This window comes from Populus nigra, chromosome 14 (assembly GCF_951802175.1).
Source record: "Populus nigra chromosome 14, ddPopNigr1.1, whole genome shotgun sequence".
NCBI classification, from domain to species: Eukaryota; Viridiplantae; Streptophyta; class Magnoliopsida; order Malpighiales; family Salicaceae; genus Populus; species Populus nigra.
This window is the reverse complement of record NC_084865.1, coordinates 4795931-4811170: the sequence shown is the minus strand read 5'-3', so window position 1 is coordinate 4811170 and position 15240 is coordinate 4795931. Positions and strand designations below refer to the sequence as shown.

The following is a 15240-nucleotide window of genomic DNA, read 5'->3' as shown; positions in this document are numbered from 1 at the left end:
AGGAAGCATGTGTTAATCCTGCTCAAATCAATACAGAGCATGTCTAGCCTAAAATCATGGAAAATATTCTGTCATTAATTCTGGTTTTAAGAGCTGATTCTAAGCTTAAATTATATAGCTGTAACTTATAACGGTAGCATAGAATTAGCTTCATCATCTACAAGTTTCTTATCTTACACTCTCAATTGCTCTGTATATAACACAGACCTTCTATCAAATAAAGCAAGAGGGAAATTTTATTCATTGCAATCACAAGATATATCTGCTTCTATTAAACGGTGCAGGTCAGTCATCTTGGCATGACTGTCATTTGAAATGGAATCAATGGGCCTGATAGGTGGCTTGAATTGAATATGCGCCGCCTGCCGCTGCCTTCTACACTCCGACCAAGTCTCCCAAGCCCAAACTCCATGTACAGATTCGACATTGCCTCCATTAAATTTCTGATTATGTTATCATACTTCAAAAAATAATAATTTTAAGTAGAAAAATTAAATATTTAAAAAACATGGTCTCAACAATGTTTCAAACGTAGCTGAACATCTTATTATTTTATATTTAAAAAAATTAATTTTTTTTATTTTTTCATATACTTTAATTTAATATTTTTATATTATTTTAATATGCTAATATCAAAAATAATTTTTACAAATAAAAAATATATTATTTTAATATATTTTAAAATAAAAAATACTTTAAAAAATAACTGCTACTCTAATCACAATCATCCACTAAGTCACTATCTATCTAAAAGAATTATTGAGTAGCTCTTTTCACATGACAGTGTAAACTGCGATGGTGCGTTTTTGTTCTTATAGTTATTTTATTTAATTTTTTAATATTATATTTATTAGAAATGGATCTGATATATCATCAAGTGTTTTCCAAGCAATGTAAAATATGAGACTATCATGGTTTTATTGAGTTAATTTTTGATTTGATAAAAATTAAAAAATTAAAGAATTAAAATTGAAAAAAAAGCACCCCTATTATTAAAAAAAAAGGTACCATTATTATTTTCTTCTAAATTTTACCTAGACTGGAGTTTTATAAAACTTACATTTTTTTTTTGTAGTTTTCAAGAAACAACAAAAAAAAAAGTTATTGGTTAGATAAAATTTCAGTCAATAAAATGTTTTTTGGCAAGAAGTATTCCATTGATATGTTATTTAATCTTCATTATACCTAAAAAAGTAAAATGAATCTCGCAAAGTTTTTTGAATTAAATTAAGTTGATTATACTTGTTAACACCACCTTTTTTTCAAGTTTAAGATCATAAATGAGTTTATAAGGCTTTTAGAGTATTTTTTTAAGTGTTTTAATAAGAGAATTAGGGGTTATACTAGCAAATTATATGGTTTCAATTAAATTTAAATTATTGCTCTTCTTGTATATATAAATTATCATATATACATATATAAAACTTTGATGGCTCCCTGCATGACAATATGATTAAGTGTTGATTAAGTGTTTCGATGTCCGTTTATCTTTCAAATGCTCTAATTGCTATTCAAGTTTAAAAAGGTAATATTATGATAATATTAATATTTATTGGCATATAAAAACCTTAATAAATCTTATTAAATATATATTTTAATTTTGAATTCACAATTAAAACTTTTCTTGGTGCTAGAAAACTGGTTCAAAAAAGTTACACTTTTTCTTTTTCTTTTTTGCGTTAAACAAAATTTGATCCAACGGTTGACGAAGAGCAGGCAGGTAACTTGTTATTATTCTGGTCCTCAGTTAATTTAATGAGCCACCCATAGGACCTTCAGAATTACAGGGTTTTTTTTTTTTTATATCAATTTGCACCAACTGAAGGAGAAACTAAAACCACCAAGAAAACCTATCATCTCTCAAGATTCACACGTCCTCTCGGCGTCAAGAAACTTCAATTTCTGCAAGATTCATCACCACCACTACCAAATGGCCTCAACTTCACCAGAACCACCATCAACTCCAGAAGAATCCCGACCGTTAACACCACCATTATCACCAAGTTCAACAGAAATCCTTGAAACAGCAGCCCAACATGCCCTAAACAGTGAAGACCCTTCTTTCCTCATCGCTGTTCTCAACGAGCTCGACCTCCCCGTTCTCACCTACCGTTCCCGTATGATTTTGAACCACTTAATACAGTACCACCCTATCCCCCTCTGTCACCGCCTCTCCAAAATCATTTTTTCCCTCAGGGATACCATAACTAAGGTGACATCTGCAGTTGCTCTCGAGATTTTCAAGAGCTTCTTCTCTGATGCCTCCTGGGGAGAATTCATTAAACCTTTGCTTCTTGATCTCAAAAGGGATGACTATGCAGTAGAAATTATTCCAATTATAAACGAACTTTTATCACATTTCAATCCCCATTATATACCAGAAAATGATTGGCCCGGGTTCACAACTGCAGTGTGTGATAATTTGGATTCTGATAAAGAAGAAGTACTAGAATTCGTACTTTCAGTGATTAACAGGTTGTTTACTGATGGTGCTGAAAAGATATTAGAACTAAGTCTTGAAACTTTGTGTGACAAACTTAAGAAAATATTACGTTCTAGTGATGTGTCATTGAAGGTGAAAGAAGCAGCTGTTGAGGCCTCTTTGGGTTGTATCTTGCGCCTTAAGAATGCCGTAAATGATGAATTCTTGCAAGATCTTTTGCGTAAAGTAATCAATACAGTTTTCTTTAATGGTGAAATAAAGTTTGATATGAGTCAAGAGGGATATGCGCGTTTGATTCTTGATCAATTGGTTGCATTGGCCCGGACGGACGCGTGGTTCTTGAGAAACCAGGTTGATAAGGTACTTGAATTTACGTTTATTATCATGGAGAATCCTCATTTTGAAGAAAGAACAAGGTTTCTTGCGATAGAATTTGTGCTAGTTCTAGTTGAAGATAGGAAAGGTTGCCAGATTTTGGTAAGTACGGGGGGTTTGCATATCAAGAGGATGCTTTCTCAATTGTTATGTATGATTGCGACTATAAACGAGAACACGGCATTGGATAATCGTGATGAGAGGGATCAAGAGCAATGGAGATTACTTGACCAGGGAATGAAGAGCATGGCTCGATTTTCACAAGCATTGGGTGGGAGATTTCTTTTGGAGGGCTTTCCTCAACCGTTTGAATCTTGCTTAAATTCTGAGGCATGGCAAAGACGCCATGCTGCTGTTAGTTCACTCTCCATTATTTCAAAGAATTGCTCAAAGGTATGGAAGCGTGACCTTCTGTTAAAATATATATGTAAGTTTTTCCCTTTTGGATGTGTTCATTTAAAGAGATAGAACGAACTTGAATCACAGCTCTGCAGCCTCTAACCTTCTTTCAAGTCCTTAAATATGATGTTTCTATCTACTGGTTCAAACTTCTGTTCTTCAGTCGTCCATTTATTTTCCCCATAATGATTTCCTCCTCTCCTTCTTAATGTTTTCGTTCAGTGAAAAAAGACGTCAAGTAATCACTTTTTTTGTTTGTGTTACAGACATTAAAGTCCAAGGTAGATCTTGTGGCCAATCCAATTATGAAAATGGTTGACGACATCCATCATCATGTGCGTTGGAGAGCTATGTATGCAGTTGAGGAATTCTCCAAGTATTTACACCCTGAATTGCAGAATCACTATAATCAAAAAGTGCTGCCTGCTTTAACGAAAGCTATGGATGATTTCAGTGATTCCAAAATTCAGGTAAATTTTTTTCTTTTTTTAGCTGTTTTGAATCACCCACCACCCCCAACATATAGTCCTGCCTTGTTCTTAGTTTCTTTTGCGCATCACCTCTTACTAATTAATACTTCAAGTGGTAATAGTCAAGGTATTCTCAGACTGCAAAACTGCCGTATTGACAGGCCTATCTATCATAAAAATAGTTGATGTAAGTGAAGTCAATGACAAGAAAATTAGATTTTGTAGTCATTGACGCAATCTAAGGTTGTTCTTCATCTACTTAAGATGCCTCAGTCATGAAATGAAACTCGAAGTCAGAATTGACATACCAAAAGCATGATGAGAATGAGCTTGCAAAGGGGAGACATCGCAGCCTTTGTAGTGTTGATTTTTGTTCATTTGGAATGAATTTTTAATTATCTGCCTTCTTTTGCTTACAGAATCTTGTCGTCTACCAAATATTTTGTATCAAATCCTCTTAGTTGGATTTAAGCTTTGGTTGAACTCGGTTGTCAAAATGGGCTCACTGCCTTCAAATATCTGGTTATCTGGTTTATGCATCTGTGCATTAACTCGTACACGTCTAAGTGAACTGCAATGTCACACAATACATTTGTTCTATCTTTTCAGGTGCAAGCTGCTATGGCAACTTATCACTTTGTTGAATATTGCACTTCAAATATGTTAGAACCTCACCTTGATGAGATTATCAGTAAATTGCTCAGATGCCTACAGGTGAGGTAGCATGTGATCTTTCTAATTGTGAAATATCTTTGTGAATGCTTCCCGTGGAGGATCTAGCATGTGTTTTCTTTTTTCAAGATTTCCTTGATAAATATAAAAACTCACATGCACAAGCATAATTGTATAAAAAGAAGCCCGAGTCCATATGCAACTATATCTTGTCACTGATCTGCAGTCTTTATGTTGATGTTGCATTTGTACAATCCAGAAAGGGAAACAACTATTGAAACTGTGGGCCTTATCAGCATTAGCAGCAATTGCTAAGTCATCACAGGTACCAGTCAAGAGTCAAGAGTTGCTTGTGGCCTTTTTTAAATTTTCTGGTTTTTTATATTAATTATTGTACTTTTGCAGGACCGGTTTCTAGAGTATTACAGAACAGTTATGCCTTACCTAAAAGTTGTGATGACGAAAGCAGAAGGGGAATCTAACAGCAAGCTCCTTTCTGCAACTGTTTCGTGCATTACAGCAATTTGGACGGTTTTTGGAAAGGACAAGTTCGGTGACGATACTCAACAGGTAATATTCAATACTGAAAATGTAAGATGCGGCTTTCGGATAGGGTAGTTGCTAGTTATTTGCTTGTTAATCCTACATGGTGTACCAAAAAAGATGTAATCTGTTTACATGCTGTACCGAATTTGGATTCATGGATGGGTTCAGAAGTCTCTTGAAGCCACCCAAATCAGAGATGTTTTAGAGTTTGCAAGACATATTGACCTAAGTACTTTTTAGTATAATGTTTTTGTTAGAACACATTCATACAGTAGCATTATTGACCCTTTTTTTTATCCTCATGCAAGGTTGTGCAACTTCTTGTTTCCACACCCATATCAAATCTGGAGATACATGACCCAATGAGAATTGAAGTGTTAAGAGTATGTTAATAGTAGTTGCACAGCTGCCACTGAAAAAAAAAATTTGGTTCTTTATTAGAACCTTGTTCTTCACTGAAACATGTAAGATACTGCAGGCATGGGGCAGGCTTTGCAAATGCTTAGGCCACAGGTTCCAGCCTTATATGGAAGTAGCCATTCCTTGTTTGCTTCAATCTGCGCAGCTCACTTTGCCTGATGATGCTAACGTTGAAGAATCGGATGAAAGGTGAGTCTTCTTATTAGGAAAGTTTAAGAATTACTAGAGAAACAAATTGATGAGCTGAAAAATAAATGGCAGAACATGAATGTTATTCATATATACAATTCTGATTCTCGCATATGAGCGATGGATGAAGTGATTAATCATTCTAAATCAACTTCACTCTGAAATATTGAATATGTCTTGCGAACTCTAAACAACGTTATCTATCATAATAAAATTAGTTCAATAATTTTTTCAAAACTGGAACCCAAGTAATAAGTACAGGATCAAGTATAAACCATGCTATTTTTGGATATTTTTTTTTATGGCTGATGTATCAATTTTCTGTGTGGAACACTAATAAGAAACCGGATGATTCAAATCAAAACTGAGACTCTGGAGGAGAAAGCCACAGCTTGTGTATTGTTGCGTGATTGCGTTGCTGAACTGAAAGAAGGCATTGATTTATGGATTGATGAGGTGGTTAATTTTGTAACAAATAATAGTTTCCATAGCTTGACCTATGTGAACGAAATTTAGCATTTTTACGAGCATCTGTGCAGGTTGCTGAAACTTTAGTTCCACTTCTCAATTTTTACGAGCATGCTGAGGTTAGAATAGCTGCTGTATTAGGTAATTAAAAGCTAATGTAGTCTCCAATAATTACTTTTATGCATTTCTTAACCATCTCCAATAATCACAATTTCCTTTCTGCTTTGTAACTAGCCATGCCTGAAATACTGAAATCTTCGAAAGCAGCAATTGAGAAAAGGCTTCTTCAGAAATCTCCCTTTGAAAAGCTGTGTTCTGATATAATACCAGCTTTGATTGAAGCACTGGTTAAGGTTATCCTGTAATTCATAATTAATATTATTATTATTGAATTGAATCAGATACCTTGTGATTATGAGAAATCTTTAACTACTACTAGTATTTGTTTGTAGGAAGAAGTCATTAAAATTAGTGCAGTAATGTTGGATTCCTTGGAGGATTGCTTGGAGGTCTGTAGCATTTTTTTTTCCCTTAATGTGTTAATTGGTCCACTGATAAGAACATAAATATCAGTCTGAGAAATTTCTTTCTTCTATATGCTGTTAAGAAAGACTACGCATTCTCTTCCTATGAAAAGAACTGCATTTTATGCGTTAACTTTTGCTCATCTCTCCAGCATGAAAAATCTTAAATTGCTCCATATGTGTATAAATTGTTATCTGACAGTTGAGCTTATATGGCTCCACCCTTAGATTTGACTGGATTACTTTCCTCATGCTGAATAGTCTAGGTCTCTAGGGAAGAATTGATGCTTTTATCTTATCAGCACAAACTTCTCTCCTTCAGTTATCGGGACCTGTTTTAAATATAGACCAGATCAAGCGCTTCTTGTCTGTAATAATGGACGTTCTCGACACTAGCATATCCATTCCCAAAGGTGATGAAGCGTCAGAGCAAGGAGAAAAAGTTAGTAAGAAAGTAAGTGATTGTATCACTTTTCACTGGATGATTGACTCCGCAACCGCTTGGCTTGCTTTCATTTCAACCGCTTGGATATTATAGTAAGTGTTTTTTCTTATCACATATTTGTTTCTTGATAAAGGTTTGTGCTTGCTTGAAGATTTTCATGAAAACTTACAAGGGTTCCTTGTTGCAATTCTTCGACCAGCTTTTATCACGTATGGAACATATGTGGGTAGGTTTCATTCTTTAAGTCTTCCATTTTTTTACCCCTCTCTTACATAAGCTCAGTTTACTGTGATTCCCCTGTTAGTGACCAATTAGTATGTTGATGTCTCATGCTTAGTGAGCAGCATTCGCATCTGTATAGAAGGTTGAACGGCCATGTCCACGCTTAAAACTGGCCTTTTCTTGTAATGTAGGTTTAGATGTCATTCCACGCTTAGGTGAGAAATTTCTGGCATAAAAATCTTCAGTATTAAGTTGGAAGTTGTTTTCCTTAAATCATATTGCTCGAGTACGAGGCATGGGAATAGAAAACTGGATATGTTGACGAAGGTGGGTGTAGAGGTTGATTCTCTAGTCAGTTGTAATGCTACATCTGATAAAGAATGGGAAAATTACCAGTGCACACTTTTTTACTCTTTGAATAACATATTGTGAATATGAGCCCATGGAGCTTCAGAAACAGGGAGACAGAGAACTGAAAAATTGAGAGAGCTCTGCTCCATTTATTGTTTTGCCGCAGGTTAAGGATAAAACAGTTAAAGAAAGAAAAATTGCCTTGAAGATTTTCACTGATGTTGTAGAGGAATTCCGAGAAGAAGCTTTCAAGTAAGCCTAGTCCTTTTTAATTTGGTTAGAGAAGGTAAATTTAATGCGCTATAATACCAAATTGCTAAAGCAGGTTCTGTGAGAGTGAACTCTCGTTGCTATTTAAAGCTTGCAATGATGAAGAACCAGAAGTTCAAGAGGTCTGTTTATGACCCAGCCTAGTGATGACAATGATGTTAAGCAGCTCATAAATAGAGAAAATCTCTTATTGCAGATTGCTGCACATGGAATTGGTGTTGCTGCAGCCTTTGGTGGATCTATCTTCAAACCTCTGGTTGGAGGTAGCGTGTTTATTCTTCATGTAGTCCTGTTATTACCTGCGCGCAGTATTTATACAATAAATCCCATTTTTTTCATTTGGCAGAAGCAGTTTCTGCTCTAAATGCTAACATAAGCGATTCAATGGCATTGCACCGAGATTACATAATGGCCCATGATGCTGCTGTTACAGCTCTCGGACAAATATATCTATTCCACGAGGACAGAATCAATGCAAGTGAGGTGCATTGCTACTCTTGCTTCTTATATTTTGTATATTTAAGTAGTTTTGAATTTGGTCTAGAAGTACAGAAAAGTGATTTCATTTTAAAATTCAAGCAATCTAGCTAGCTAAAAGACTATTTCTTGTAACTTCAATTGAGGGGTAACGTGAGGTTGTAACAAGGCAGAAGTAGTCTACCATTACGTTTGACATCTTTCCAGCTACCAAAACTAAAATTTATGATGATTTTTTCCAGCATCTTCAATATTCCAAAATGTTGGAAACATGTTTTCAAAATCTTGAAGGGCTGGTAACACAGTCTAATTTATTTTGTTGGCTTTACATAGCAGAAATGGCTCGGGTATAGGGTTGTCAATTTTGTATCTCTGAAGAGATTCGGTATGATATTTGTGTCTGGTGCTAAAGCTGAAGCAACTCTCCCCCATTCTGGTTTTTGACTGCAATAACAGCCAAGAGCTATATTATCATGGTGTAAGAAATATTCAGGTGTACGTGTGATCTTACTGTCAGAGATGGTAGTAAGGATTATAAAATCACATCTGTAACTTATTCTAACCCATAGACTCAATCTGAAATGTCTACAAAGGAACGTGGCCTAATATTTCAATCTTCTAAGCTATCCAATGTAATTTACAGAAAAGTTGCTGTTGAAATTTTCTGCAGGTCCCAAAGGGATTTCTCTACAGCTCTTAGTCTGTGGAAGCAATTTGATACTATATTTATGCTTCCATAATACGAATAGTTATAAACTTTATGCTAGAAGTTCCAGCAGGGTTTTCCATGCTGAATTTTGCTAGAAATGCTAATTTTATGATTGGATTTTTGCTACTTGTATGCAAGATCTCTCCGTAGGTAAGTGATTTGTTATGTAAAATCCTCCTTCCTCCTATCCTTCTCAAATTGGATTGTGCTAATTTCATCAACTTCCATTTCTATCATGTTTCTTCTTCCTTCTATTCTACAGACTCTTGCAACATTTATTTCTAATCTACTTAGCAGGTGTTTAGTACATGGTTAAGCCATTTGCCAATAAAGAACAATCTACTCGAAGTCAAAATTGCACATGATCTGCTGTGTTCAATAGTTGAGAAGTAAGCCATAAGATAATTATTTTACCATATGAAACTGGTGTAACTATAATTGTCAGAATCAACTGTTTGTTGCATTTTTTATTCTCTCAGATCAGAGGACGAACTTCTTCGCCAAGATTTTGCTTATCTTCCCAAAATCATCGCTGCTTTTGCAGAGGTAATTTCTCTCTCTGACCTGTTGTGGGTAATACTCATAATATCTCTCAGTTTTCCCACCTCCATAAGATTTAACAATTTTCACTTTCTCTAAGTAGTTCCTTTAAGATCCAGAGTCATAAAAATAGTATATTGCTTGTGAAATCTTTCCGGTCTCTGGCCTTTGGAAAGACATCAGGTATATGGTACATTTTGCATTCAAGTACAATTTTACCAGACTTAGCCCCAAAAGAGTGTTTATATACTCATCAAAATACATACAACATAGTTTTCACTCTTCGTTAAGTTTCTGCAAGTTCTGAAAAGGAAATAGTAATTTCTGCTGTAAATACTTTCCTTGCAGATACTATGGGCGGATGATGAAACTTTAGCAACAGAGGAAACCGTCAACCGAGTGATTAAACAGTTGAGGGACTTTAAGAGCAGGTTACCATCAAACATTTGGTCATCTATCCTGTCAACCTTGGAACCCTCTCGTCAGAATGTTTTGCAACTTTCATTGTCATCTTAGTGCACTATTTCTGGGCATCATGGAGTCCCTTGAGATTGAGCAAGGATTTGTCATGGATACTCCTGTTTGAGCCGCATTAAACAATATAAAGCATTTGTTTAGTGAAACATTCTTTTTCTGGTAAATCTTCTCTTCCTTTTTTCTCACTACGAACGAGTTTTTTAGAGGAAGGAAGGTGATTTTTTCTTATAATTAATGGGAAATAAAGTCGGCAATTAAACAGATAGTAACAAATAACAATAATTTAAGTCATTCTCATTGAAATCTGCAATATATGCGGTGAAAAAGATTCCTAGTTGGTTCAGGAATCCGAAGCTACCTAGGTTTTAGATCTTGCATAACTAAGTGTTCCTCTCATGTTATGAAGTCTCATGGTTCTCTCCTTCTCTGTCACTCGATCATCTCAATCTCCCCACTCTCAGTTTTTGTTTCAACTACTATTGGTTAGAGATATGGAAGACTTTGGTGAATTGCGTTTCCATCTTACTCCACTCGACATAGTTAAACCAGGAGATGCTTCCATGACATGTGACAGGTTCTCCGTAGAAGTTGAAGCCTCTTTCATGCCTCCAATACTTGACGAAGAGGATCTCGAAGAATATGAATCACTATTATAAAATTGATAAATACAAACAGAAACATTGATGTAATTTTTTTATCGATATATTGTAATGATATTTACCAATAAAATTTTTCATCTTTATATCTATTGGTAAACACCGACAGAAAAAATCCCTTGATATGTTGGAGATTCGAACCGGTGATGTTCGGATAGTTGTCCATTAAAGGCTTGGCACACTGAGACACAATATTTAACGTGGTTCGGCAAATCGCTTACATTCACGGGAGAGTTCCATATTATTAGAGATAGAGAAATGATACAATACAAATACATGAAGAAAAAAGGATAACTTCACTCAACTCAACTCATCTCTCATTATTGCACTTGCAGCTGCTGTCCTTAGCAACCCCTCTTTCTCTCTTCTTCTCTCTTTTCTTTTGCTCTCTCAGTCTTTGTTGCTCTCTCTCGGTGCCTATTTTTAGGCAAGAACGGTGCCACCAGCTCCAGCTCATTTTCAACAATAATGGTTGCATTAATAGACGGTGTTGTCCATTAATGGTTGTTTGTATTTGTTAATGGACAGTGTCGTCCATTTGTTGCATATTAATGGCAACAAACCCAACATGATATATACCGAGGGAATTGTAATAGGAAAATAAAAAATGAAAATAAAAGGTTAAATAGTATAATGATGTGTAACTTTTATAGACGGCATTACCAATGAAAATAACCCAAAGATAAAGTACGTTCGTAAATATATCGCCTGAAAAAAAAAATATTTGCTCTTATAAAGATGGTAAAATCCTTTAAAGAGTGTGATGAACAAGAAAGCACACAGAATCCCTGAAGGGGCAATTAATTTAGCAGGGAACATTATTTTTATCTAAAACAAGATACTGACACATTTAGTTTCATTTGTTAAGGCGATATGTAGGAATAGATACTAGATGCTTGGACCTGCAGAGTACGAGACCAAACTCTTCTGTCATGTCCACTTCAGATGGCAATATTCCATTTGGAAGTTCCCAATCAAAGCAATGCACCAGCTGCGCAAGCACCAGTCGCACCACAGTTAGCCCCAATTGCATTCCAGGGCAGCTTCTGCGGCCAGCGCCAAATGGAATAAGCTGGAAGTCTCGGCCCCGAACATCTATGTCACTGCCAACAAACCTCTCTGGGTAAAACTTTTCTGCATCGGTCCAAGCTTTTGGGTCTCGACCAATGGCCCATACATTGATTATAACATGTGATTTCTTCGGTATGTGGAAGTCATTCACAACGCAGTCCTCCGTGGCCTCATGAGGGATCATCAAAGGACCCGCTGGATGAAGCCGCAAGGTTTCCTTCACAACCATGTCTAGGTACTCCAACCTCTCCAAGTCTGATTCTTCTACCATCCTTTGCTTGCCCACTACTTCTTCTAATTCTTTTTGCAGTTTCTTCATAACCCGTGGATTTTTAACCAGTTCTGAGAATGCCCAGTCAATCACAGTTGCTGAAGTGTCCATTGAACCCACAAGCATGTCCTGCAAAATGTCATGTGCAAGAGCATAAAGATATTTAGATTAGTAATGTGCTACCATTATTGTGTAGTTAATTTAACTCTTTCATCAAAGATTAAAAGATAAAATGTTCATTTACCAGCATTGTGGCTTTCATACAGCCTTGATCAACAAGGTACTCGTTTTCTTCGGATTTCATGAAACTTAGCATGACATCAACAAAGTCCTTGTTTTTTCCCTTCTCCTGGTATTGGACATGCTCATCAATAATCTTGTCAAGAAAGACATCAAACACTTTGGAAATAGCCTTCATGCGTTTTGTCAGTCCCTGGAGATCAAGAGCTGCGATTTGAGGAATGTAATCTCCCAAGTGTGGAGCTGCTGATAAATGCAAGACCTCTTGCATCACAGATTTGAATCCCCTCTCATCAAGATCCTCATCTACATATTTCTTCCCAAAAACCATTCTACAGCTCATGTCAGCACTGAGGGACGAAACCTTGGCACTCAGATCGACAGCAACACGTTCCTGTGCTGCTTCTTGAATGTACTTAATCAACAGATCAAGCTCCTCCATTCTCATTGGCTTGAAAGACGTAATTTTCAAGCTACTAAGCAACTCTACTGTGCACATCTTACGTATGTTGCGCCAATACGAACCGTATTGTGCAAAAGCCATGCCTTTTTGTCCATAAGAGATGTACCTTGCAGACTCGTGAGGTGGTCTACCAGCAAAAACAAGGTCATGGGTCTTAAGAAATAATTTGGCAGCTTCAGGCGAAGAGACAACAATGGTCGGCACCAGGCCTAACCGCAGATGCATGATGGGGCCATATTTTTGAGCAAGCTGATGAAGAGCTCGATGAGGAAACTTCCCTAACAAATGAAGACTTCCAAAAATTGGAAACCCTCTTGGACCAGGCGGTAGTCTCTTATTCTTGGTGCTTAACCATTGGAGCAGAAAGACAAGTGCAACAAAGGCTAGAGAAGCCCAAATCCAAGCCATGGATGTGATTCTGTAACTTGCTGTTCTTGAAGTGTATAAAATCTCTACCCTTGAAAATAAAATAAAATATAAACCTAAAGTTATTCTTCCCTCGTGTATAATACGGAAATAAGAAAGAAACCCTCACTACTGATCTCACCTAGCACATGGCATAACTAAAATAAAATTAAAATAAATAAATAAATAAACTAAATAGCAGCAGGAACCTGATCAACTTAATTTCCACTAGCTATTGCTTTGCCATTTGGGACGACCACACCATATGAGAGTGTAGAAAGGAAAACCCGCCACCTCCACCAAGGATCGCCGGAAATAGTTGATCCGTGAAATTGTGAGAGCTGCGCGCTTAGTGAAAATAGTTGGTGCAGATTCAAGATGCGTATTTATGGCTCGCTTTCTCACGTATTTATTAATTTTGTCTCTTTTCTTTTCGTGAAGAAGGATGGGATGCCCAGCCAATAAACAAGTGGGCATTCCTTGGATTTATCTCTTTACTTAATTTTTATAATAACTTTATAATTTATCAATAATTTTATAAATAATATTTCTAATTATTTTATTACTGTTTATTATAATAATTAAAACCACATTTTACTTAAAATATTCCCACCACGTGCATCACGTGGATATTAAAGTTAATTAACAATCCTCTAGAAAACATGGGAAAGTACAGTAGCTTTTCCCACGCTACTTCTTTATTTTTCTTTTTTTTTTTTTATATATATATTTTTTCTTTTTTTTCCTACATTTGTTTTTTTTTTCCTTTTTTTTGGGCTTTACATGTTTTTTTTCTTTTTGTTTTTTAAGATTGTCTTCTTCTTTTTTTTTATTTTTTTATTCTTTTTTATTTTTATATTTTTAAAAAAAATTATCTTTGTCGATTTTTTTAAATATGAAACTGGTTAAAAATTTAGTTATGTAGTTTTTTTCTTTTATTTTTTCCCTTATTCTCATTCTTTTTTTTTTTTTTGCTTCACAAAATTTTCAAAAATAGTATTTTTATACCCGATTTAATTCTTTAACATGTAATTGATTTGAATTTGAGATTGGTTAAGCCCGTGTCTAAGATTTCACTAGTTATAAGCTTTGAAAATTAACCTAACTTCATGAGATTTGCATAAGATTGTTGTAGTTTTTTTTATTATTTTTTTAAATTAATATTTTTTTTATTTCATCATTTAATATTTATTTAATTGAAGATTGAGCTTTATTTTTTTTTCATGCTTTCTATAACCTTAGTTTTATCATTTTTTTATTTAATTTGGTTACCTTAGGTCTTTTTATTTATTATTCTTTTTATTAAGTTTATTTTTTAAAATTAATTTTATTCTTTAATTAAATAAAATTGACTTATTAATTATAAATGAATGCTTCTTCATTTTATTTTGTATAATTTGCTTTTCTAGGACGCTGTTGTAGCGATCCATGCAACTTTTTCTTATGTTGTTGTTTAGAATTTTATGTTCAGGTTCGAATTATCTCGTATAGTTTTTTTAATGATGTAGGATGTCCACAATAAAATAAGAATAAGTTGCCAATGATCTTCTTCTTATGTTGATATACAACCTTTGGTGAAGACACTTGATAAGTAAGTTAAACTCACGAGGACTGAGCACCGCCTTATGCTGTTTGAAGAGCTTGGCAAGACTGACAAGTGGCTTCAATGCCTTGCGGTTTTTGTGCCTTTTGACTCTTTGTATCGAATCTTTATGTGTTTTGGGTTGTGAGTACTTGGTGTTAATGAGATTTTGTTTAATCTTCTTTTCTTGTTCATATATTATATGGGTTTGGTTCACATTTTGCTTTAGTTGTCGTTGGATAAGTAAAAGAAGTGGTTTTTAAGTGAAAGTTTTTCTGTTCTTGGTCTGGTTTCTTTGCTTTTTAAACCACGACCATTATCAAGTTGTAATTGAAGATTGGAAATTTCCATGTCACATTCTTGTCATGTGAATGTAATTATACATTGTGTTGTCATTTTTACCTAAAATAGATAAAACGTATGATATTGTTCCTGGAATTAAATTGATTCATGCTAACTACAGTATGCAATTAAGTATAGAAAACTTCAGAATTATGTCGCACACATCACTTGAAATTAAATGAAAGGTTGTTTACTTACAAGGTAAATGTTCAG

General features: G+C 35.0%; 2 protein-coding genes across 3 annotated transcripts; one reads left to right on the top strand and one right to left on the bottom strand.

The window, feature by feature from the left end:
* Positions 1 to 1930: 1930 nt before the first annotated feature.
* LOC133673320 (uncharacterized) lies at positions 1931 to 10653 on the top strand. Its single transcript, XM_062094055.1, has 21 exons — positions 1931 to 3211; positions 3484 to 3687; positions 4297 to 4401; positions 4619 to 4684; positions 4765 to 4929; positions 5214 to 5288; positions 5384 to 5514; positions 5856 to 5970; positions 6054 to 6123; positions 6217 to 6335; positions 6435 to 6491; positions 6829 to 6960; positions 7085 to 7177; positions 7691 to 7776; positions 7850 to 7916; positions 7991 to 8057; positions 8141 to 8277; positions 9278 to 9369; positions 9460 to 9526; positions 9869 to 9951; positions 10404 to 10653. Exons 1-21 carry the CDS (start codon positions 1931 to 1933, stop codon positions 10651 to 10653), a joined length of 3462 nt encoding a protein of 1153 aa, XP_061950039.1.
* Positions 10654 to 11362: 709 nt separating this feature from the next.
* Positions 11363 to 13545, bottom strand: LOC133672733 (cytochrome P450 71AU50-like). Of its 2 annotated transcripts, none has more exons than XM_062093243.1 (3): positions 13313 to 13545; positions 12240 to 13150; positions 11363 to 12124 (listed from the first exon to the last, which is right to left on the bottom strand). In XM_062093243.1, the coding sequence occupies exons 2-3, from the start codon at positions 13104 to 13106 to the stop codon at positions 11510 to 11512; spliced, it is 1482 nt and encodes a 493-aa protein (XP_061949227.1). In that variant the 5' UTR covers positions 13107 to 13150; positions 13313 to 13545; the 3' UTR covers positions 11363 to 11509. The 2 variants fall into 2 exon arrangements, with proteins under 2 accessions (XP_061949227.1, XP_061949226.1); XM_062093242.1 differs by having other exon boundaries at positions 12240 to 13155; positions 13313 to 13544.
* Between the last annotated feature and the right edge of the window lie 1695 nt (positions 13546 to 15240).